The sequence below is a fragment of the Misgurnus anguillicaudatus genome, chromosome 20, assembly GCF_027580225.2.
Source record: "Misgurnus anguillicaudatus chromosome 20, ASM2758022v2, whole genome shotgun sequence".
Classification (NCBI taxonomy): Eukaryota; Metazoa; Chordata; class Actinopteri; order Cypriniformes; family Cobitidae; genus Misgurnus; species Misgurnus anguillicaudatus.
Genome location: NC_073356.2, coordinates 33805662 through 33832107, shown reverse-complemented (window position 1 = coordinate 33832107; position 26446 = coordinate 33805662). Strand labels below are relative to the sequence as shown.

Sequence of the window (26446 nt, the reverse complement as noted above, 5' to 3'; positions counted from 1 at the left end):
TATTTTAAAACTGTTATAAAACATTATTTCTGAATGTTCAGTAAAAATATTGCTGTAGAAAACACAATTTACTTATTAGGTTTAGATGTTGATGCTTTGTTTAATTTTGAGTCACCATTATTGTGATTAGTGTTTGTTTTAGTTGGGCCCTTGACTTATTTACTAGTTTCTCCTCGGTTACATTACTTTGTGTGTATAAACACATTTGTTATGGTAGTGTAAAGTTAATTGCAATAACGTTGCAAGTCAGTGGTGGTTGGTATACAATGGTAAAGATCGTCATCTAATTAATTGGTTTACTCTTCAAAAGTTTTTTTTCAGTCAATAATACGTATGAAGTCCAGCACTTTCACAGCAGTTTGTCATTAGGGAGTTTTAGAAACTTTGGCAAAATTAACCACTGTATATTTGGGACGTATAAACATCAGACATCAGATAAAAGAATCAGACTATGAATTTCAACCATGGTGACAAAGAAAATTGCAAAAAGTTAATTATTTATCCATGTTGCAATGCATGCTGGGAGTCCTGGATGTGATTTGTAATTTGTTAATACCCAGCATGCATTGCAGCATGAAGTTTTTCATTTAATTGTCACCATGGTTGAGATTCATATTCGGATTGTGGCATCATTCTGGCTTGCTCGTGGTTGAGATGTGTTAAACAGGAGTGGACCACACAAGTGCCATCAATCATGCCAGGTGTGGGCCGAATCTGTGTCAGAATTTAAATCAACTGTTACATTTGGGCCAGATCTGCATTATTTGTCAGATGTGAGTCAGATCTGGGCCACAGCAATTTTGCAATCTGGGTAGGATGGAATGTGTGTATAGTAATTGTTTTGTGGACAGAATAAAGTCTAAGATTAGCATTTTTTAAAAAAAACAAAACCCAACACAATGTTTTTATTCTTAAAAGTGATCTTTATAGGCTACTGTGTATGATTATTAGATGGACTGGATTGCCACATTGAACTTCAAAGCGTGACGCGTATCATACCCACCAATAGCGCGCGTGCACAACCAGAGCTTAAACGACTTTATGTTCGTGTCTTTTTGGCTTAAAATGTTCAAATGCATAGACTTCTCTGTGATTTTCATAGTAAACAATTGGTTACTGTATGTCTTAAACGAATAAAGAGTTTATTGCATTCGGTCTTATAATAAGCCCAATCTCGTAAAGTCTGTCATCAAAGTTAATTAAATATCAAAAAAAGAAAAGAAATCACTCACTGCTCCTGACTGAATAACTTCTGTAACTTCGTAATAAAGATTAATCCATATTTATGTTGAGCTCTGCTATTTGAAGTAAGTATAATGTTTATCATGGAGTTTAGATTTCCTGAAAAACTTTTATTGAACTACAGTTAAAGTTAGATATTTAGCTTTTTAAAGAGATAGATAGTTCACCCAAAATGAAAATTCTGTCATCATTTTTTATCCTTTGTTCCAGATCTGTATTAATTTTTTTTCTGATGAACACACATATTATCACAAAATTTCCATAACATTATGGAAAAAAACTTATACAGGTTTAGAACAACATAAGGGTGAGTAAATTATGACACAATTTTCATTTTTGGGTGAACTAACAGACAGTAAATCAGATGTAAGAAATACAGTAGAAAGATTTAAAATTCACCCTTATGTTTACATAGTAGGTTAATGCAAGCAGTTAGGAATATTTCTCTAATGTGGCGTAATGTGAAATAGGCTGATTATCGTCTAATCAGCAATCATAAGATTAATTTATGCTTTTTTGATACATGTTTACACATAGTTTTCTTGAATGGACTATGGAGCCCTTAAATTAGCCCTGGCCATCCTATTAAAAATAAGTCAAGTTCCACCACTGGATATATGACAAGCGCTGATGTCTGTCTCTGGCTCAGCACCAACCAACGCTCAAAAGCTGTTTGAATCTGGCTGGGAGTTCTGTGACATCACTGAACATTATAAATCATATTCTCAGGGTACAGAAATAAGAATCCACTATATGGTGCCATTATAGCATGGTTATGCTTATGGTTAATAATTTTGCACAGTAATATGACAATAAATGTGGCACACCCAGAGTCTCTTTTCTGGCTACGCTACTGATTTGGAAGGAAATACTTTACGATAACAGAAAAGATCACACAGCTCTTAATAATAATATAGTTATATATTTATTCATTCTGCCATATTCATTTTTTATTGGTTAATTGTAAAATAAAAAGTACAATAATTCATACGAGTACAATCTTTGTGAAGGTTTTAATCCGCATGGACCAAAATCACGTTCTCAGGGCCCGATCGATCATTTTAAACATCTCAAACGTTCAGCCAGTGATTCAGAATCTGACCCCAAAAAAACTCCACGTGTTTGATAAACACTCATTGATAACAGGTGCACATATAACCATGTTGATTGAGAGGGCGGTGTGACAGCACTCAGATCCATGTTTGTGTATGTTAATGTGTATGACTGATTCATAAAGAGAGATAAAGAAAGAAAGAGAGAGAGGGACATAGAGATGACTGCATTGAGAAACATTATTTGGGGTATTGCTGACTTGTTCTCTTAAATATTTGCGGACAGCCGTATTCAAAATCATAAAACCGTTTGCAACAACAAAAGGGCAATGGCAACAGGTCGACACATTTCAGCAAATACATGTAAAGAATACGTTAATGTTAAACACATGCACAGAATACAACAGTTGCAAGAAAAAAACTAAATGTGGTTGTTGCCTTAAAGAGTATGTTGATGAATAATTTAATAATAACACTCACAAACATTACTGTAAACTAGTTTTTACCGAATACCTAAAAGGTACCTGATCTGACCTTTAAAAATCCTGTTTGTTGGTGTAACCTTACGTAATCAGTTATTTAGTCCATAAAATATTATATTTGATTCAACAAAACATTTGAGTTACTTGCACAACATTATAGTGTTTAAAACAAACATTATAATTGTCTCGCAAGTGTCCTGCATGACATTTGATGAAGCACAACCACCAAAACGCTCTAAAGACGGATAAACATGATGGTGTACTTTATAGGGTTAAATTAAGAGACACCATCTCACCTGTTTCCAAAACCTCAACAGGATTTAAAACCGGTTGTATAGCAAAACTGAAACTTGAAACATTAAGCATGGCATAAGGAGGTGATCGAATATTTCCAGGTTTGCTCAGATGTACAGTGGAGTCCAAATGTGGGATATCATAAGTGATACAGAGTTGCATTTCTCTGAATTAATACAATTTTAAAAAGGGATGTCTGCTATAAGATTCAACTTTACACGAAAATGTGTGTAAAATTAAGAATAATTAATTATTTAATATGATGCTCTTTAATAGCACAGATGACTTGAGTTCTTAAAAATTAATTTAAAGGTGTAGTGTGTAAATTTTAGCGGCATCTAGTGGCGAGGTTGCGAATTGCAACCAATGGCTCAGTTCACTGATCTTGCTTTTAAAACGCATAGAGAAGCTACGGTAGCCACCACCGGACAAACATGTCATCATCGGAGACAACTTGGTAAAAAAAAGTTTGTCCGTTAAGGACTTTTGTAGAAACATGGCGGCACAAAATGGTGACTTCCACGTAAGGGGACCCTCTGTGTATGTAGATAAAAACGTCTCATTCTAAAGTAATAAAAACGAAACGGTTCATTATGAAAGGTCTTCATACACCCCTGACAATAGTTTTGTATATTATTTAGCATTTCTGTCAAGAGATTCTTCTAAAAATTACACACTGCACCTTTAAGGTCAACTTCATCTCTGATGTTTCGCCCAAATGTTGACATATAGGGCTATAAATTAAACATGGCTTGCTCAGATAATTGTGTGACTATTGTACAAATGAGTTAAAGGGTAACCCGAACTGTAACACATGTATGGCCTAATAGATCAAAACTGGGATTGGCTATTTGAATGTGAAAAACTGCAAATGTCACAATTTTAATAAACTCTTAAAAAATATATTTTGACGTCAAAAGGTTGCAATTAAAACCCGTTCTATTACGGTACGATCACACGGGCGAAAGCGTTAATGCTTGACGGAAGGCTAGCCAACAGCCAATCACAGTGGCCGCTACACATGCTCCGGTCTTCCATAAAGGTAATTGGCTGGCTCTGCCTAGGTTATATGCATAAGGCGATCTGATTGGATGACAAACGTGTTGCTGCTTTAAAAAATGAGAAATGTTCAACTTCTGCCGCATGCCATTAAAAATACAAAAATATCAACGTCTTCTGTTCAGCCCTTTTAATACGAACCGAGAGTAACATAAATGATGAACAATACAGAAAACATACAAATGAAAGATGATCAAATAAAAACAATCTGAGAAGTAAGAAGGTGGGGCGTGCACACCAAAAGCGAATTCAACGATTTGCACGAGTAGATTACATACAAATTCAATGCAGAGACGCGAATTGATGTGAACTTGAACGGAGCGATGCGAATGACGCAAAGTCTTTGCGCAAGTAAAAAATATTTAACTCAAGCGTAAATTGAGTTAAATCCCGTGAGTAATCTAGAGCGAGGAACACGATGCTTCTCATTTGGTGTGTACGCACCATTATGTGAAAATTATAGTATATTTGAAGAGTTTTGTTGCAAAGTTTTTTGGTTGTGCATTCCAATTAATATCAATACAACTGCAGTTGGTTTGTTTTGATTTAAACCTTCATAACTTAAAAAATACAGATAAGTAGCACCATAAAACAAAATAATAACATGATAACATAATAATAAACATGTTTTGGCAAAAATGTTAAAAACGGATTTATCTCGTTTTGCAACGAAACTCTTCATTTCATGACGACCATCAACGACCAAAAATGCACTATGCGTGAAACTTAATGCCGGCCTCTGCAGCTTAAAATTAATATTACATATTAAAAATATTTAATGCATTTTTTTCCATCAATGGATTTTAGTAGTAGAAGGCAAATATACAGTATTAAAGCATTCAAGCCTTCATAGTCGAGGTACCCTTTAACGTTGAGCAATTGTGAGCAAGTCATGCGTAACATAACATTCAATCCAATTTTATTTATATAGCGCTTTTCACAATTGTTTAATTGCTTCAAAGCAGCTTTACATTAATAAAAGCAGCAGAAAACACAAAAAAATCAGGAGACAACAAAAGTAGGATAGTACAGCGGCTAAAATTAAACCGAACTAGCGAACGTAGTAATAATGTAACGTATAAAAGCGAGTTCAAAGTTAAGCCAATGTCAGCTAACTCCCTAGGGGTTGAAAAAATATTGACAAAATTCTAAATTATTTTTTTTTTCTTATTACCTTAGCAACATTCCTTAATGCATCAATTTTTAAAAGTCACAAAACTTGGATAATGTATATTCCACATTTAAATTATATTATGAATCCCAGATTCTCAGTGTGGTCTGAGACTTTTGGACCCCATTGCACTCAAAGGATAAAACTTTAGACCTATATGCACACAGTAAGAGATCAAGCATGCTTATAGGAATAAAGAGGAGAAGAATCTGTTATATAACATGAATATTTAGTATTGAAAAACAGAGCATCTTGTGGACCAGCAAATGTCATGATAATTTCGAAAGATCAGACACAAAAAAATCAACACCAGTAAAGCGGATAAGCAGAACGGTTAATGCCTCACACACACACAAACGCTGATCTTTAAACACAAGTGATTGTGTCAGGGTCAATTTTTGACCGGACAAACACGTCTCTGATTGAAATTTTAGCTTTTTATGTGCTGAGGACAAAGCCGACGACTGAAAGATAAAAAACTCAAGACAGGTACAAGCTCAACAGAACTTCACAGAAAACAACACCTATAGGTCTTGTACTATAGGCAATATGCAACATACAGAAAACGTACTTCAAAATACATTTTATTGCGTACAATTCTAACCAGCTCAAATACTTTCATCTAAGTATGATGGTAAAACAAGACGTGTTAAATTAAAATCGGTGGTCAACACATATCACAGCTGTCCAAAGTGTATGAATATCACGTGCGAGTGCTTGACTTGACTTTGGAAAAACTGAATATAAGTTAATGTAAAAGTGACTTACAACATAAGTAACATGATTTGAAAATCGTTTATGCCACGAACCACCACCAACTCGCCTCCAGGTCGCGTGTGCACTTCTATAACCCCCTATCGAAACAATCTACTAATATTGCAACTTAAACAGTGACAGATTTGATTTCAAGGTCATCAGCTAACCTACAAAAAAAAAAAAATCACCAAAAAAGCGAAGCTAACGTTTCACAAGTGGCCTTAAATGGTCACCGACTCAAAAGAAAAACAAAACGGAAACGACAACGATCATGATGAGAACAAGCACAAACAAACAAAACATTTTAAAACAAACGCTTTTGATTGTTTTTATAATCTAAGAGACAGTCCATTGTTTATAAAGTATAATTATTATTGGCGATTCGTTTACAAACCCGATTTCGTCGAGTTATACGCGAGTGCACTGATGAGTATGGTCGACTTGCTTTGAGTTTCCTTATGCAGGGTTCACACAAGATGCGGTAGAGGCGGCAAGCGCGAGTGATTTACACGTTACTGTGGGTTCACACCAGATGCGAGTTCAACGTTTTGCGCGAGTAGATTACATTCAAAGTTAACGCAAAGACGCGATCAGATGCGTCTTCGCATGGGGCGATGCAAATGACGCGATATGGGCTGCGCGTTTGCCGCGAAAACGCATGCTATTCGCCAAAAACGCATCTTCGCCCAAGTTGAAAATATTCAACTCGAACGAAAAATTAGCATGACACGAAGTTAAATCCCGCGAGTAATCTAGAGCAAGTAACGCGATGCCCCGCATTTGGTGTGTACGTAACATTAAGTCAATGCAAAGACGCGATTAGGCATCCTGCGGCACAGTACGCGTGAATGGCATGGATCACGCGTTCCGCGCGAATTGAACGTTGCCGCAGGAAACGCGCGAGTTGAAAAATTACAACTTCGGCGGATTCCGTGCCGCGTTAACCAATCAGGACGTTGCTCTAGTAGCGATGTGATTACAGGAAGCGAGCAAAGTCTTATTCATTTCCGTGTGAATGTCTCGGATGACTAGAATTTCACGCGTGAATAAAGCGTGCAACTACGCGCAAACAGCGCGTTATTGCTGCATCTACCGCGGCTGGTGTGAATGCATCATTACAATCAAATGGCGTAGAGAAATGAACAAATCCTAAATACTTAACCGTTGTCTGCGATGTTATCAGCGACGGATGCATTTTACACGCACGCACTTCATCGAACAATGCGATGTGAGCCACGTGACCTCTCATGAATGTAGGGATGACATTCGATCATCAGTTGAAAATATAGCTCACATTTCTCCCTCTTGGCTTATTTACATTCTTACAACCCAAAGACTTTCTTATGTGCATAAGAGCGTAACACCTTTATCTGGATCATCCAGACATGAACCGGCTCCCTTAGCAGCCAAGGTCCTTAACCTTACCCCTCACCTCCATTAGCCGACTAAATAGCTTTCACCTCTTAATAAAGAGAGAGTTTGAGGAAAAGACAGAATAAAAGCAAAACCTGGAAGAGTATCATGCTTTAAAAATATTCAGTCTTTGCTTTAGCCACAGAGTAAAACAAAGAGAAAGAGAGACAGAGAGAGAGAAAGTGTGTTTGTGAGAGATGTTTGTTTGTGTAGCTGGGTTCACAATTTTTGTTATATTTGTGTACTAGGGGCAAATTGTTGCTGCCATCGTAACTCCAAAAGCTGGTTTCCTTTTGATATGGTCTCTGGTCGTTTCAGCATGATCTTGAATCAGATTTACACGATCCACGGTGTCGTGTCGAGTAGGAGCCACATAATTCATGCTCTATCCCGTAAGTTTCATGCTCACTCCCTAAAATCCGTTTACAGTAGTTACCATATCCGAGTATCGTAAAGCCATTGAAGGGACTGTAGTGTTGGTTGAAGCTGATGAGAGTTTGATCATCACTTTTATTAGATCTGACTGGGGATCCATCAGCATGTGCTCCAGGTACATCAGGGGGAGGGGTCAAGATGCAGTCTTGTTTTTACATCATAGAAGGATGCAGCAGCGACAGAATCTCTGACGGCTTCCGCCCACTGATGGAGGCGGAGTCACGGGTGCAAAGTAGGCGTGGACTTTGATGTTGGGTAAGTGGGTCTACAGAGAGAGAAAAAGTAAAAGTTGCATTTCATTTCACGTCCAAAATGATACAAAATGACAAAGTTCAATTAAATTATTGCTTGTCAGTTTAGGGATATAAGTTTTTACAATAATATTAAACTATGTAATGACACTAATGTAACTTTAGGAAAAGAAAATAAATTAATTAAAAATTAAACTGTTATTTTGGCATTTTAAAGGGATGGTTAAAGGCAGGGTGCAAAACACTTTGGAAAAGGAAGTCAGGCCAAAACACTCTTGTAGCCAATCAGCAGTAAGGGGCGTGTCTACTAACCAACATCGTTGCCTGGGTTGCGTATGTGTGGGGCGGGTCTATCAAAAGAAGGTCCATTTTCTATTGGGTAGGGGCGTGTTTGTTTAGGTGATTTCAAATATCAACATTGGCTTTTAGAGATCATGCACCCCGCCTTTAATCAAAAACTGATAATTCTGTCTTAATTTTTTCACCCTCAAGTTGTTACAAACCTATATACATTTATTTTTCAGCTAGATACAAAGGTGGATATTTAAAGAATGTTTGTAACCATCTGGGGCACCATTGGCTTCCATATTAAGAAACATTTTTATTATGAAAGTCAATGGTGCCCCCCAGAGCTGTTTGATTATTATTCACATTTTTCAAAATATCTTCATTTGTGTTCTGCAGAACAAAGAAATTTAGACTTTTTTAAACAACTTGAGGGTAAGTAGTCACTCTATTTTCTGAAATTTGTAAAAAAAATAGTGTATTCTTGACATTTTATCAGCAAGTTTCCAAAAGGTCCCACGCTGAGATGATTTTTAAACAGTATTAACAGGTTTTTTTCTATTTTTATAAAAAAAAAATGGTAACACTTTACAAAAAGGTTGTATTTGTTAACAATTAGTTAATGCATGATTAGTTACATGAACTAACAATGAACAAGACGTCTACAGCATTTACTAATCTTAGTTCATGTGAATTTCGGCATTGAGCGTCTTCAAACGACATAACAGTTAAAATATATTAATGCACCAAGAACTAACATGGTGTAAATAATTATATACAAAATAACTAATATAAATTAACAAAAATGAATACATGCTGAAAACTATTGTTCATTTTAGTTAATGCATTTACTAATACAACCTTATTGTTAGTGTTAAAATAATATTTACACAATTATCTTTGTCTACAAAAATAATTATAAACGTTCAAATTAAAAGATTTTTAAGATCACAAGACACATTTCAGTGTAATGACACTTAACTTTTGAACGCTACTACTGTATAATAATTATATGATAACAAAATTTAATATTTATATTTACTATAATCATACACAAATGTTTTAAACATTATTTTCATAACCAAAATATATTCTTTACTTTCAGAAGTACAAATCTATGGTGTAAAATCTGTGTCTTCTGCATATCTTTTAAGATATTTAAAACTGATAAAAAAAATCCAATTTACATGAATAATATAATTATTACAGCACATATTTACTCCCACATCTATAAAGCCTTTCTTTAGACTGCACAAATTATATTTCAAGAAGCCCAAATATCCGAGAAAAGCTTTACCTTTAGTGATTTTCAAAATCCAGTAATACAAGAGTAAAAGTGTGTTCCCTCTGAGTGAAGGACAGCAGTTATTGGCTCACCCTCAAGCGTTTAATGCCGGCGCGGGTGATCTGCTGGCAGTCGTACAGCTCGATGCGATCCAGGCTGTGGCAGGTCTTCAGATGCTCTAAGGAAGCGTCGGTGATGAGCGGACAGTTATCCAGCTCGATGACCTCCAGACGGTCGTGAGCACACGGACCACTGCCCAGCTGTCTGATCCCATCATCGGTGATCAGCTCGCAGTGAGACAAACTCTGACAGAAAACAACATATAACATCAGGATATTGTGTCGTATGTGGCCACGAGCAATCATTTATTTCTGCCTAATTTTAAACTTCAATAAAAGCAGGTAAATTAAAATGTTACTACATAAACACTTTTATTAGATAAGTATTTGATATTGTAGATCATATCACCTAATTATAACTGGCAGCTTTTTCAAGAATCAAATCTAGAATGTGTACTATTTTGGTAATTTACCAAAAATACTTAAAGGTGCTCTAAGCGAATTCACGCGTTTTAGACCACACACATTTTTTTTTACATACAGCAAACAACATCTCACTATCTGCTTGCTGCCTGTCCGCTGATCAAACTGTAAAAAAGCGATCTCTGTAGACAGCCCAGGCTCCACAAACTGCAATAAAAACAAAGTGGCCAAACCTACCACCACAAACGATAACAAAGTGTTCCAGCCAATAAACGACAAGAAGGATTTGGGGGTGGGGGTTAGGCGCGTTCATGAAAGCACAGAAGGGAGGGGAGTAGTTAGCTTTGTTATCAACAAAAAGTAACGTCACATAGATTCGCTTAGAGCGCCTTTAAGGGTAATAGGGGGAGTTGAGGCTGAAAGATGGCAATGGTTACATCTACTCAAAACGCCAAAATAATATCACAATGCTGTGATCTTGATCTCTGACATTAAGACTTTTACCTTTAGTATACAGTACTGTGCAAAAATCTTATGGTGCATTCACACCAGCCGCGGTAGAGGCGGCACACACTATTCGCACGTAGTGGGACGCTTAAACATTTTGAGTTTACTCTTTTCATTGGCACGTGAAAGCCGTGTGTGAAATTCTAGTCATGCAAAACATTCACGCTGAAATTCGCATCATGGGAGGGGCTTCTGCGACTCTGCTCGCTTCCTGTAATCACGTCACTACTACAGCAAGGTCCTCATTGGTTAACGCAGCGCAGATATCCGCCAAAGTTCAGATTTGTCATTTTTATTTAGGTTTAAGAGATCCTGCAGTTTCATGCTATTTCTCAAGTGGAAGGTAAGTTTACCCTAAAATCTGGACACATCAGTTTAATTTTTTTTTTTTTTTACAGTTTTTAATACTATACACACATTTCCTGTATTTTCTGGATGTAATCTATTAAAGAGACTGAAAAACAATTATATATGATCACTATAACATTGCAAAAACAGACTTTTGCACAGTACTGTATATAAAATAATGCATGTTTAAACACCTTACCAAAACCTGGAGTCGAGGGCAGTGTATAGATAACTGGATAAGCGTCCCATCTGTAATCTAAAGAAAAAGCATTTTGATTATATCAGGGAGACGCTACTAAAAAGAAATCAAGATAAACTGACTGCATCCCAATTTAATGACGTAGCCAGGCTGTCCCATTCAAATGCAAACTTCAAATGTGTTACATATGCGTTATATACAAGTATTATATGTTTTATATTAATATTGTTGTCGCAATACTGTGTATGTATAATTTTAAGGTTGGTAAATATGATATACTGTTGGGTAGTTTAATCTGCATTAGTGCGTCATATTCTCTTAAATAAAGAATTTTACATATTTATTTTATAAAGTCAGAAACGTCTTCGCTGACATGCGCGGTGGGCCTTTAAATTGGGATGCAGCTACACATTTGAGCCAGTGGCATAATAAAGATGCTTTTAATAAACATATAGATAACTGATGGGCAAATAGCATTATAGCATCGTCTAATAAAAAAAGAGTTGATCTACATACAATAATAATGATCACAGCTCAAATAAATTATTGCAGTATACAGTACATTCAGGCTAACCTGAATAATATTATGATGAAACCTTTTATATTTCTAGTCCCAACACATCCTGACTCACCTGTACACACTCTTCTAAATCCATCTTCTCCAATTCATGACAATTCTGAGAAAATAAGAAGTGACACAAAATACATTTGATTTATGTTGAACACTGGAGAATTATCACAGGGCTTTTTCGCACCTGGTCACATCATGCGTTTTCTGATAAAATAGCTATCCGATCATGAAAAAATTAGGGCTGGGTTTCCCAATAACGTTGTCTCTTAGCGCGCTACGAAGATTCTTTAATTAAAACGTAACTACAGGAATACCTTTTCTAGGCGTGTTTCCCGAACTGTACCTTAGCGGGTTTCTTTCTTACTTACGTACGACGTTACCAGGTGCTATCCAAGGCCATGGTGCTGAATTGGTTGATATTGATTGCTCGACAACCTTGTATATTTTATTTTATATCAAACCCGTGCAAAACCCGCAACTTCATTTCCAAACGTATCATGCATAAACTGCCCCAATGCATCCGCTATGCCTTCACTTGCAAGGATAATTTAGGGGTTCCCAATAAGTGCGTTGCACAGGGGAATAAAGTGGATCGTGCAAGTCACCTGGCTTGACTGTGCATTACACTTAAAATATCTAAAAACAAACTGTTGTTGTTCATTAGTTCACACGTTTATGGTGCTTGGACACTGGAAATGTGGAATTTCTGGATCCTGTCCATCTACCTCAAATACATATAAAAATATATATTATAATATATATATAAAAAAATATATATTATAATTGCTTTAGATTTTAGCTTTGATTAGTTTTAATGTGAAAAATTTGTTGACCAGACTATACAATAGGGATGTAACGATTAATCGTGTGTCCCATTAAAAATGCCTGTCTGAAATCGATTCTGAATCGCAAGGGTGCGATTGTGTGTTTCATGCACAGCTTGTGCGTGTACTACGGCATTTGGTCAGTAGGAAGTCCTTATCAATCTAAAATCATTATGAGTCGGAGTCGTTTATAACGTGCATTTAAAAAATCAACACTCGTTAAACTAAATTTGTAAAAGTAATTGTGTAGACAGTAATTTTGTTAAACACTTTTTCCCCTGTCATGATACTACAAATCATCGCAGCACCGTTGGTCCTGCTGCTGTATTTGCATTTTGCACAGGAATAGAAAATTGGATTAATATCCACTCAACGAATCGCACAGCTATCCGACCAGGGAAAACAAATAAAGTGATCAGGTGTAAAAAGGCCCACAGAAAGCAGGTTGAACATGCATGTTTTAAACTGTGAGGTGTTTGGTGGGGTGTCGCTCACCCGAGCTAATGATGTGAACCCGACATCTGTAAGCTGAGAGCAGCGTGCCACTTCTAATATTCTACATGAGAAAAGAGACAAAAAAACATCCACCGTTTCAAGTCAGCAAAAACAGATTTCATTCTGAATAACGGTCTGATGATTGATCAGATGCATGTTGTGTACCTGAGGCGTGGGCAGTTTTGTCCCAGGGCATTGAGAATAGCGTCTGTGATGTTTGCACAGCCCGACACACACAGCGACTGCAGCCGATGACATCCACGACAAATGGTTATCAGACCTTCATCTGTGATCTGCTACTCGGTTCACACACAGAGAGGAATATACTTGAGATGCACTAATATTAAATTTCCCACCAATATTACATTTTCCACAGATAGCTGATTATTCAGACTGATATCAGCCAATTCTGATAGTTTGGTGGTTATATTAACTTGCAATAACTAAATTCAGAAGATGAAAGTTATTCATTCATATAATGTCCATTAATATTGAAGATTAAAAATAGTGATGTTTGTTTACATTTTCTATACACAGAACTCAAATTCATTGCATTTTTCTGTTCTATTTGATTGACAGGATATATCGACCAAGACTATCGGCTGTATTTTAACTATCGGCTGATAGCATCTCTAGAATATACGTTAAGAAACTCATTGACTGGACATGCTCACCACTGTTACCAATCTGAAACTTTACATGTAACTATTGTCATAACTATTCCTTAAAAATCATTTAATTGACATACATCTTTAAATCTACTTTTGTCAGGAAATTAATATGGAGTATGACACTTTGTAACTATTAATACGTAAAAACTATGTGTATGTGGGTGTGTCTTACTGAACACGTCTGTAAGTTGAGTGTGACCAGCTCTGGACAATGTGCTCCAATATGCTTAAGAGCTTCATCTTCTAACTACAGACACAAGACATAAGAGAAAGAGACAGATTATGTGCTTTAAACCAAACATTATGTAAATACAATAGGCTTTATGCTCAGCTGCACTACTTCCTGAACTTCAGCCAGCTCCTTGATTCTTGTCTGCCATTATTGGACAAACTGATTAATCCAGGTGTGTCTGATTATTGTTGTTGTGACTACTGAGGTCAGGCACACCTGGATTAATCAGTTTGTCCAATAATGGCAGACAGGAAACAAGGAGCTGGTTGAAGTTCAGGAAGTAGTGCAGCTGGGCATAAAACCTATTGTTACCTGTAAAATGTGCTTTATATGGATACATCTAGATATCACAAATGTTGTTTCATGTGGCATTAGACTACATAAGGTTATACAGCAAAAGCCATTTGTACTTAAGATGCCTGTTGGGTGAAGTCTGGACCTATACTGACATCTAGCCACACTGTTGTAGCATCAAACAATGGCTGACAGTCACCAATGCCACTGGAGAAAGTAATGTCTAAAAATATTTATTGAGATGATGCGATATTTAGCCATTTAAGCATTTAGCCTCCGATGTTGTCTCAACCCACTCCATGAAGAATGAAATCTCTTTTATTAGGCTGAAGTTATATATATCTGCAATCTTTAGTTTATGTGGATTTTACTTTAGCACCTTTTAATAGCCATGTGAAGTCACAAAAACATTTCACGTAACAAGAGGTATGTGACGGCAAGCATAAGGTATAGAAAAATGCTAGGGCTGTCAAAAGATTAATCATGATTAATTGCATACAAAATAAAAGTTTGTATTTGCATAATATATGTGTGTGCACTGTGTGTAATCATTTTGAATACATAAATACACACATATGTATGTATGTATGTATGTATGTAAGAAACATTTCCATGCATGTATATGTATGCGTGTGTGTGCTATTTATTTATTTATTTATTTATAAACAATATATATAATATATACAAATATAAACAATATATATAATATATATATACAAATATATTATGCAAACCCAAACTTTTATTTTGTATGCGATTAATCACAATTAATCTTTTGACAGCGCTAATAAATATGCATATCCTTAGTATATAAAAAAAATATATCCTTAGTAAAAATATGTTAGGCTTAAGCATATATATATACAGTAGGGGCCGGTGACTTCTGATCACAACATGCATGTAGCCAGCCACATCATGTATGTGGCCCAAAATTTCAAAATATGTGTTCGGCGAGTCATGTGAACCTATGTGCATTACGTGTCATTTCAAAAAACAAGTCTGTTGCAGACGCTTCGAAAGGGGTTTATCACTTAAGAGACGCTCGGGTATTTGCATAATCTCATGTGTAATCAGAGTCTCTTTAATCATAAATTCTTTAGACGCGTGTGCAGCAAGCATGTACAGTATTTGGACAAGAGGCATGATTCACATGTTTCACACGACACTCCAAACATATTATGAATTTGCGGCCCTCAGAAGAGAAGTCGCCAGCCGCCACTGGACATATATAAACTGGTATGGTCCAAAGCGCTGACAAAAGTCTCATACAGACGATATAAGCATTCAAAACGTACAGTTTTGCACGTGCGCTTAAAAAAAGTTGACGTCATTTTACGACATTCGCCTAAACACTTCAGATTCTTGTCAAAATTCCTGTCCAATCAAACGCTCTCTAGACGCCGAAGCGTCCGCCCCCTACATTGCGCGGAACCTCCGCCTGAAATCACACGCACATGAGTTAATACATTTACTAGCTCTTGGCACAAAGTGCACTATGTAGGGAATAAGAAAAGAAAGATTCAGGCAGCATAAATATGCTTTCCATTGGATTTAATGAAGTCTGATATCACTTTAGTGTCACGCGAGCCGCTACAATGCACAAATTGGTTAAACATGACAAATGGTTAGACAGCCTTGATATTATAAACACCACTGAAGTAAATAGAAAACATACAAACATATACTCCACATTAATGTTGTTGTTTTTTATCCGGTAATATTATATCTCTATTAGACCTTATTTTAATACAACTGTGATGCTCACAAGCTGTCAAGTGTGGCTTTGGTTACTTAAAAAAGTGGGTGGGTCTTTTCAATGGTTCGGCACTGACTTCCTGTTTTAGTTAAAATGACGTCACCACAACAAATAATGCTGCATGTTTTAAAGCACTTCAGGGGGCCTTTAAGACTTTATGTGCTGTTTACACCTGATATTAAGATGCGATTTGGTCGATCGGATCACAAGTGGATGAGGGAGACACGTTCACGTTTACACCTGATGTCTTAATCCGACTCTTTTGTCCACTTTCGTCCGCTTCTGTCCTGATTACTCCTAGATAAATAGGTGGAGAGCAGGTGGCCTTTTGTGGCTGCAATCCGGTGAAATACCTCTTAATGTGGTCGAAAGTGGACAAGCTCAAAATGTTTTACACCTGTTGTCAACTTTTGATCTGATCGAGCAAAGCGCACCTTTCATACCAGGTGTAAACCGCCTCTTAGATGGAGTATGACACTTTAATACACACAGCATCTACAATTAACACTCACCAAGCAGAAAAACTTTTATTTGGACTCATCATGCCAAAGCACCAACTCTCAAGCTAGTCACTCACACCGAGCTGCTTTGAAATAAATTACCTGTGTGCAGCCCTTGAGGAACAAACATTTGAGACCCGGACAACATCTCACAAGCGCCTGTATGCCATCTTTGGTCACCTGGTCACACCACGAAATGTTCAACTGCTCCAGCAGAGGACAGCCCTCACTAAAACGAAAAAAAAGTGAGACTTAAAAAAGACGTAATTCTCAACCAGCTGTGCCCATTGCTGTAATGTGTGACCACAGACCTTAGTGCTTTGAGAGACAGGTTTGTAATAGAGGTGCAGGAGGCGAGATCCAAGTGCTTCAGTTTGGGACAAAATTTACTCAAGCTGTTACAGGTACTGCAAAGAGAAAGGATTAATGCACGTCAACAAGACGCTCTCGCACACAACGTCGCTCTCGTTTACTCACCTGTCAGTTATCTTCGTGCAACCGTTGAGGCTGAGCAGCTCAATATTTCTGCAGTTTTGAGCAAACGTTCTGCGATAGGCAAAAACAAGTCAGACATCTTAACGTGAGGAATATTTTAACACAGGCTGCATAACGATTAATCACAGCTAATCATTTGCAGAATAAAAGTTTTTGTTTATATCATATATGTGTGTGTACTGTGTAAAATTATGTATATATAAATACACACACGCACATACATATAATTTTAAGAAAGTAAATTATGCAGTCATGTTGAGTAAATAATGGCAGACTTTTAGTGTTTGCTTAAATGATTACATATTTAACTTAAACATAAAAACCATGCACTAAAGAATGAAGCAGAGATCTTTAAGTGGATTATTGATCATCCTGCTAAAACACGTTCCTGCCAACTCACTCTCACCTGAGCGCACTGTCTCCAACTCCTAGACATCCTCGAAGACTTAACTTTCTCAGAAAGCCTCCACATCGTTTTGAGATGTTTTCCACCACACGGCCCTGTGATAGAGTGTATTTTTAAGATCCCATATCTATTTCTGGTCAAGTATTGCTTGAGTTTTCATTGCTTGAAACCAATTCTCTTTTCCTGACCTCAATGTCCCTCTGGAAGTCAAAGAGATCGATGCGTTGCCAGTTACTGCCATCTAGGGCTAACAGGTTCCATGACTGAGAAATGGACATGAAAACAAGAACAAGAGGGGGGGACACAATAAGCTGCTGTGGACATACTGTACATATACACATATTTACATTATTTATCACCTATATTACAAATCAACACAATAAACAAAATAACAAACATGCAAAAATGATTTTGATTTTTCTGTCTGCTAAATCTGAATATTAGAGAAAAACAGAACTTCAATTTTGCCTGCTTACGAATAAAAATCGTACACTAATAAAAACTTTTTTTAACCAATGTGACCCTTTCTCTGAAATCCAGGTTATGTTTCAAAATCTAAGATTTGGGATAAGATTTGGAGCATCCAAGTTTGATTTCACATTGATTTCAATCTTTGACATGATCTTACTCAGCCAATATTAAAGATATCAAGGTTATATTTTCACTAAATGTTGTTTACATTATTAAGGATGATTAAAGGTAGAAAACAGTAACTCACTAAAAAGTTACTGCTGTGTTTTACAGAACCTAAAATAATCAATGCTGCACTGTAAAAACATCCTTAAAATTTTAAGTTGAACTTGAAATTACAATTAATTTTAACTTTCTTGAATACTGAGAAGTTGCTATAAATTAAAAAAAAATTAAGTAGAAATAACTTAAATTTATTTAACTAAATTTAACTTAATTTTTATAATTTATTGCAACTCCTTACTAGTCAAGAAAGTTAAAATTAATTGTAAATTCAAGTTGATTGAATCTTTAACCGATGGTTGGCTTAAATATGGACATTGCTAGGTCAATTTAAGCCAATGATTGGGTTTGTGCATATTTCATCTGACCATAATTGGAAACAACCCAACATTTTGGGCATTTTATGTGACTTCTCTCTTTTTTTACTGAATATCCTGTTTTGGTCAGAAATGTGTCACAATAGGGTAGCAAACTAGTATTGCATTCGCTTTAACTGCTGACGTTATCTTAACTGAGGACTTTCTTTGGTGCATTACGTTAATACTGCTTTCATCATTATGGTCCAATTACAATCTTACAAATTTTGCTACTTTAGTTAGTATTGTTATTATATTATATTATGACTTTTTAATACATCATTCCATTAGGAAATACATTTGAATACCATGTAACTTCATAACTATATTTAAAAACTTAAAAGCTTTTGTTGCTTTTGTTGTTCTTTGCTTTTCTGTATTTTCCTAGTTTCTATTTCATGTAAAGCTGCTTTGAAATAATGAACAATTGTGAAAAGCCCTATAAAAATAAAATTTCATTGAAAATTTTCATAAATCTCCAGTATTAGTAAATTAAACCCTAGGATTAATCATACTTACTCGGGAGACTTGTGCACAGCGGCAGAGCGTTACAACATCCAGGAATGAGAAGATTCTGAAGGACAAAGCAAATAAAATCATCATCATCAAATCATATTGTCTGTCTGCTATTTAGTGCCGCAGGGATGACATATTTTATAGGCCAACCCGGAAGTTAGCGGGACACTGGTTCCCTCACAAAAATATGGTCTGTGTTTAACAAGTTTATGACACTTATACGTGAATTTTGAAGTGTATGTGTGTTGACTAGAAATATAAAAAACTAATTTTGACTTCATAAAAAAAGATGAGTGTTTCTTTTTTTCGAGGGAACTGAACGTCCTGCTAACTTACAGGATTGGTCTACAAAAATACGCCATCCTGGTGCACTCTATAAAGATAAGAAACAACAACATGAACAAGAGACAAATACAAAATTAAAATGGACTATTAGGAATAGAGAAAATGATTGCACACAGACCGTAACAACAGCTCCTTTGGCAGCTTCTTGTTGATAACAGCCTCATCATTATTGGAGAACATCTAAACAGAGAAAAATGTGCCATCAGAAATGTGTTTTTTATAGTTGAAGGTCAGTAACAATACTGTGGTGTGAAGCGCTGACCAGATGCACGAAATAAGCAGCAAACAAAGTTGCATCAAAGCTTAGAAATATCAGCAGATGCAGTCAAATTTACTTTATATTCCAAATGCAATGGATTTATGAATGGAAAAAACACTGATTTAAAGCAACCGTCCTAAATACAGTCTATAAATACAGTTACTTAATTCAGTATAAAACCATACACAGACAGACACATAAACCAGTTGAGGTAGATGTAAATATGTTTAGTGGGTCTATTTTGGTCTTATCAAATCAAAACCTTTCCCGTGTGGTAACAAGAGATACATATTGCCCTACTGAATAATTTAGACAGGACCGCATGTTCCTTTATTTTTTATATAAATAACTACTGCAGATACAAAAATAGAGACAAAGATTACATGTATTTTCTGGTTATGATGCATGGCCTTCTGTGTAATGTAGGATATATTTAGTTTCTTGTAAGTGGTGTACATGGGTGTATTTCACAATGCCTGTCCTGACTGTGTCATATTTCGCAATTAGATGAAATACATTTGAATTACAATACTAGAAGAATAGTAAAAAAGTAGTGATGCACCGATGTATCGGCCACCGATATTTATCGGCCGATATTTGATGATTTTGAAACCATCGGCATATCGGTAATAGCATGAGAAAGGCCGATACCGATTGTTTTTTAATTAACCACATAAAGGCAATGAGTTGCATGTCTGTTGTTCAATTAAAATGATTTAATGTTCTGGTGTGCATTATACTTAAGCACCGACAGAAAACCTTTGTTGAGCTGGCTCAAATGTCTTGGACAATAAAAGAAACAGACTGCACTTTAGTGGGGGAAAAGAAGTCCAACTTTTTTTGAAGTTGCAATAGCACCGGCATTATTTATGTTTATTAAAGAAATCCATTATATGTAAAAAAATGAGTTAATGTTGTTAATAAAAGAAATGCTGAATAGCAAAAACCACCTTTGAAGGTTGTCATGTTGTCGTCTTATATTTGTTTTAGCTTAATTTGTGCCTCTCTTTTTATGTTGGTCAGTTGAATGTTAATTAGATCCAATACATGTTCAGTAAAAATAATTTGATGCAGAAATAATCTAGCTAATAGACCAACTGTATAGTATAGTATTGTATACAAGTGTTTAATATCGGTATCGGCCAGAAGTTGTCTGTTTAAATCGGTATCGGCCCAAAAAAATCCTACCGGTGCATTCCAATAAAAAAGGGTTTTATTTCTTTTTTCTGTAAAGACTTTTACTTTGAATATGGGATGAAATGTAAGACAGTTTGTGAAATTGCTACTCTTTTCAATTTCAGTTTTGTTTACAAATCAAAGTTTGGGTTACAATTTTGGACCTCTTCCCCTTGACCCTGACTGTTTTAGCAAAAAATAAAAAAATGTCTTTGTACATACATACTTTTTTAAAACATACACTCTTAAAAATAAAGGTGATTAAAAGGTTCTTCACAGAGATCCCATAGAAGAACCATTTTTGGTACCTCAAAGACCCAGTCAGTCCAGGTCTTTCAGTCCAGGTTCTTCAGATGTTAAAGGGGTCATATGATGCGATTTCTCAAGATGTAAAATAAGTGGCATTTTTGGGTGTGTCCTTAAAAATGCAAATGAGCTGATAAAATGCAAACACTGATTGTGATTTGTTGAAATTGAAACTCAATTGTGCTGTAAATTACTTTTTTCTCTCTGCACTAAATGGCAGTGGCGTGATTGGATAGTGCAGATTAAGGGGCGGCATTATTGTTATAAAAAGTACCTACGTCACAAAAGAGGCGAAATCTGACCAAACTGATTCAATATCAATATATCTCGCGGTATAATATTTTTCGGTAACGGTGATATGGTTTCTAAACGCATTTCCGATATTTCGATAGACATTACGGCGTCCCGTGGCCGTTCACATGTCACGTGTGAAAACGCATGTTAAACGCGGGTCAAGGCCCTACTTCCCTATAAAACGTGTGCTGTCTTTAGTAGTTAAGCAACCATGAGCCGCGATCTACGCACGAGGAGCAAATGGAATGCGTATTTAAATCGCTCATCTGTACCTCGCGCCAAATCATATCATTGTCACCATGCGATCATTTAATCTATTCGGACTTTGGAGTGTTTGCTCAGAAGTACGAGAAGGAGGTGCGGGTTTAGTTCGCGTCAAGTCACAGCTTCCAATGACGACACCATATAGGGAGGGAGAACAGGACATGTAATGCACACAATCTGAATTACTGGTGAGTGAATCACTATCTAGCTTGCTAAGCAATTACAAGTAGATCAGTAATTTTTATTTTTCTTACAGTATGTAACATTAAATTCTACCATTGAAAAGTTTTAAAATCCCATTGACTTATTATTTTATCCACATATTACTATAATAGCAAATTGATCAAAACTATGGACTAACACAGATGGAACTATGAAAGTCAATACTGTGACGGAATAAATCCATAATATATCAAAACACAACCTGGTGGTGGCAAAATGCATAATAGTTTATAAATGTAAAGTAAATAATTGTGCTTTTTAATGTTAAAATAGCTCTTCGTCCCTTCTATGATGTCGATCTCAGAAAAGGCCCCAAGCCTATTTGAGTTTGAGACCCCTGCATTACAGCATTTACTGACATTCAGGGTGCACCTATAATATTATTAAACTGAGCCTGAAAGTCTGTTTTACTGGACAGTGATATCACTTCTTTTGTATGAAGACTAAACACCAATTAAAGGTGAACATTAATATATTTATCCCTTTTTTATTTTAAATATGATATAGTTTTATAGGAGGTTTCATTGGCAAATGTATTTTTTCAGAGGTTTGCAGGCATTCTTGGGAGTTTTTCCTGAGGCTTTTTTAATATGCATACCGTTCTCGGATTTATAACGTATCGACCGAGATTAAGAAGTATATCATGATAAAAATTTTGGCCATATCGTCCAGCCCTGCTTGCAGAAAATGGTTTACCAAAACAAAGTTACTGGGTTGTACTTTCCCATGTTTTCTAGGTTGTTAGAAGCAATGGGGCCCCAATTATAGCACTTCCCAATAAAAGTCAGATTTTCACGCTATGACCCCTTTAAAAGTTCCTAGAACCATTTAACCAAAAATGGTTCTTCTATGGCATTGTGAAGCACTTTTAAAGTGTATATCTGTGTCAAGCACTACTATTTAACTACAGTTAGTCACATGTCATCTGTCATATAACTATTGACTCGGATAAAATTGACTTCCTGTCTTACATACATGGTGTTTTGGTTTCTGATTGGTCCATTTACCTTTAAAGGCTGTACACTCACTTTTCTGACATATAAACCTCTGGTAAGGTGCACATGTATATAGTCAGTGGGTGGTTTAGACAAAAACATGGCAACATATAAACATGAATAAATCAGTCCAGCAGCACATGTTGCTTTACAAAGTCATATCCTTGTTTTATGGCAACATTGTTACAACCAAAAAAGTATTTAAAGGACACGATGGGCTATCAGTTATGTCCAGCTACTATGTTACTAAAAACAGTTCAGGCCTGTAAACAATACAGTACAGTTTAACACTGAATACAGTCATGCCATTGAGACACTGTAGAGGAAACAATACTGTGAGTTGGTACCACCTACTACATACCACAAAAATCCAATAGTTACAACAACTACTGTTACTACTGTGAAAGTGTAATAATGTTTATTAAAGGATTAGTCAATTTTCTTAAAAAAAATCCAGATAATTCACCCACCACCATGTCATCCAAAATGTTTTTGTCCTTCCTTGTTCAGTCGAGAAGAAATTTTGTTTTTTGAGGAAAACATTTGCAACGTTTTGCTCATTTTAATGGACTTTAATGGAACCCAACACGTATTAGTTTAATGCAGTTTAAAATTGCAGTTTCAATGGACTCTAAATGATCCCAAACGAGACATAAGGGTCTTGTCTAGCGAAACGATTGTCATTTTTGGCAAGAAAAATAAAAATATGCACTTCTAAACAACAACCTCTCGTCTATCTCCGGTCCTGCGACGCGCCAGCGCGACCCCACGCAATTGCGCAGTGACGTGGAAAGGTCATGTGTTACATATATGAAACGCATATTTGCAGACCATTTTAAACAATAAACTGACACAAAAACATGAATTAGTATCATTCCACATACAACAACGTCAGAACGGTCCTCTTTCTCCACACTTGTAAATACTGGGGCGTAGTTTCGCATACGTCATCCATGACCTCTTGACGTGACGACGTATTACGTGAGGTCGCGCCGGCGAGCCACCGGCCCGGAGGACGACGAGAAGTTGTGGTTTAAAAGTGCAGATTTTTTATTTTTCTTGCCAAAAATTACAACCACCCCGCTAGCGAAGACCCCCACGTCTCGCCTGGGAGTACTTTGAAACTGCAATTTTAAACAGCATCAAAAACTGTTAAATGTTGGGGTCCATTAAAGTCCATCAAAACGAGAAAAATCATGGAATGCCCTCCCCAAAAAAACAATTTCTCCTTCGACTGAACAAAAAAAATCATCAACATTTTGGATGACATGGTGGTGAGTATTATATGGATTTAATTTTAAGAAAATGGACTAATCCTCTAACAAACCTTTAAGATTCTCCAACAAAAAACAACAACACAAACCGTGATGGTTACCATTACAAACACCATTATGAATCGTCAACTGTTAATTACCATTAAAACCATAACAAATTTCTTTACATAGTGTGTTTTAGGCCATATTCCAGTACGGTTTAATGGTCCCCTACTGGTTCCCATTCACCAGATAACATCCCACCAGTATACCCAACAGATTACCAGTAAAATCTCACAGAGACTATTATAGTTTTCATTAAAACCAATACTTATATTAATGCATTTGGTACACACTTCTATTCATAGCGACTATGGGTTCAAACCCATGGCCTTTTGCACTGCTAATGCTATGATCTACCATTGAGCTATGGAGGAGCACAAACAATACAATTCCCATTATAACCATTAAATCCAGTAGCATTTCTGTAATAGTTTTTGTTGTTATGTTTACATGGCTATCTCTTGAATACATTTTAACCCTAACTGTCAGAACATATCAATGTCAAGGGTCTGACATATTGGCTGTGTTACTAAACCTAGCAAGCTCCCTACAAAGACAGCAACTAAGTCTTAAGTTTTAAAACACAGCCCATGTAAACAAACCCATAACTCGGTTTGATCTAGCTTATTTTGAGAACAAAAACAAACACAGTTTGTCAATACATAAGCCCAAATGTTATACTTTGTGATGTGGATGAGTTTTAAAGGCCCTTGTATACATGTTCAGCTTTTGTTTTGGCCGGCTGTTTTGACTCCAGCCTACAGGCCTACCAACATTTTCCGTCTCAACAGCTAATATAATCCCAGCTAACCAGTTTAATGTATAAAAACCAACTAGTAAACGTGTTGTAAACATACATCTCAACCGACTGTTGCTTCACATAACACAAAAGAAAAATATTAAAGTAGCTTTCAAGGCTCAGTGCGCTTTTAGCTTGACAACTGTTGTTTTTATACGAACAGACACAAAGTAGACTTGTAAAGAAATAACATTGCGACAAAACAACTGTGGTATTCTCTCAGACTTTAGTCGAGACATAAGTTAATCTCGATGTTTACATTGACAAGTGATCGATTGAGTTAAAGTCATTTAACTGCGGAAGCTCGGCCTCTTCTACCGCGACAACAGTTATAATCCTCTATTATTAAAGCCGTTTAGGATTAAAAGACGCAAAATATGCTGTGACGATTGTTTACATCGACATGTCAATGTGTAAATAAACAGTGGCTACTCGCCTCAAAGCGACTCCGCGAGACGCCGTTCACCTCCTTCCCCATCCCGAACGCTATCAACTCGGTAAACCGGAGAGGAAAAGCGCGTCCGGTTTTTAAATGGGCACGCGTGTGTCGGCGCCGCAGGTTTGCGTCGAGCTCATGTCGTGTTTTTGGTTAATTTCCTCGCGTTTGCAGATGGCGAAGATGCAGAAGAGCCCCAGCGGTGGAAGTATGAACAAATCGAGCTTATCTCCTGTTGTGTTGCTCATCTCCCCCTCCCCTTACCAAGACTTGATCTCACTGTTTCCCCATTTGCTTTTAACTGTGAACTACTTGGCTAATATTGTACATAATATAGCAATTGCGTCGGTACATCTGTCAATGAACAAGTTGTATAGATGTTTTATGACAACTGTGAACAATATTTGCAGGCCTAGTAACGTTTTAGTGTAGTTATTACTTGTTCAAGGTCGAGAGTATATGCTTGACATGTTACCATCCTTTAGTTGTCATAATACCTTTTAAGTTCATAACTATATTTATTAATAGGGAAGTTTCACCGCACCAGAAATGGATGTATTTTTATTGTATTAAACGGAAAGTTAGCATGCTTAATGGCTGGCCGAATGAAAACATTGTGGATGAATGTGTCATGAAAACATACTTGGAATTGGCATGGTAGTTATAAACTGTATGTATGGGCTTTAAATCATTTGTGTTCGTGTTATTGTTATGCCTTTTCCGGGTCTGATTCGCGAGGGTCCTCCCCCAGTCGCAGTAGCCAATGGAAACTCGAGGAAGGTGTTCGTCATTTGACGTCATTCTGGTGGTAACACGAGGCAACGTTTTCCCAAACAAACTATCCCTTCTTGTTCTTTAAAAAAATATATCTTATTTTTCTTTAAATTGTATTGTTTTACTTCAAATGTTATTTGCACGTTACATTAAAACGGCTGTTTGTTCACAATCATGTTGTTTACAATCA

The 26446-nt window shown here is 36.3% G+C and overlaps 1 protein-coding gene across 2 annotated transcripts; it reads right to left on the bottom strand.

Annotated features, from left to right (window-relative positions):
- Window positions 1-2144: 2144 nt before the first annotated feature.
- fbxl20 (F-box and leucine-rich repeat protein 20) lies at window positions 2145-26422 on the bottom strand. 2 transcript variants are annotated; one of them, XR_008648315.2, is made up of 15 exons: window positions 25483-26422; window positions 19534-19595; window positions 19074-19128; window positions 17694-17768; window positions 17506-17600; window positions 17082-17150; window positions 16916-17011; window positions 16707-16833; window positions 13995-14069; window positions 13317-13447; window positions 13152-13212; window positions 11894-11938; window positions 11262-11318; window positions 9738-10030; window positions 2145-8169 (listed from the first exon to the last, which is right to left on the bottom strand). XR_008648315.2 is itself a non-coding variant. In XM_055220018.2 (15 exons), exons 1-15 carry the CDS (start codon window positions 25522-25524, stop codon window positions 8062-8064), a joined length of 1311 nt encoding a protein of 436 aa, XP_055075993.1. In that variant the 5' UTR covers window positions 25525-26331; the 3' UTR covers window positions 2145-8061. The 2 variants fall into 2 exon arrangements, 1 of the variants encoding a protein (XP_055075993.1); XM_055220018.2 differs by having other exon boundaries at window positions 9818-10030; window positions 25483-26331.
- Window positions 26423-26446: the final 24 nt, after the last annotated feature.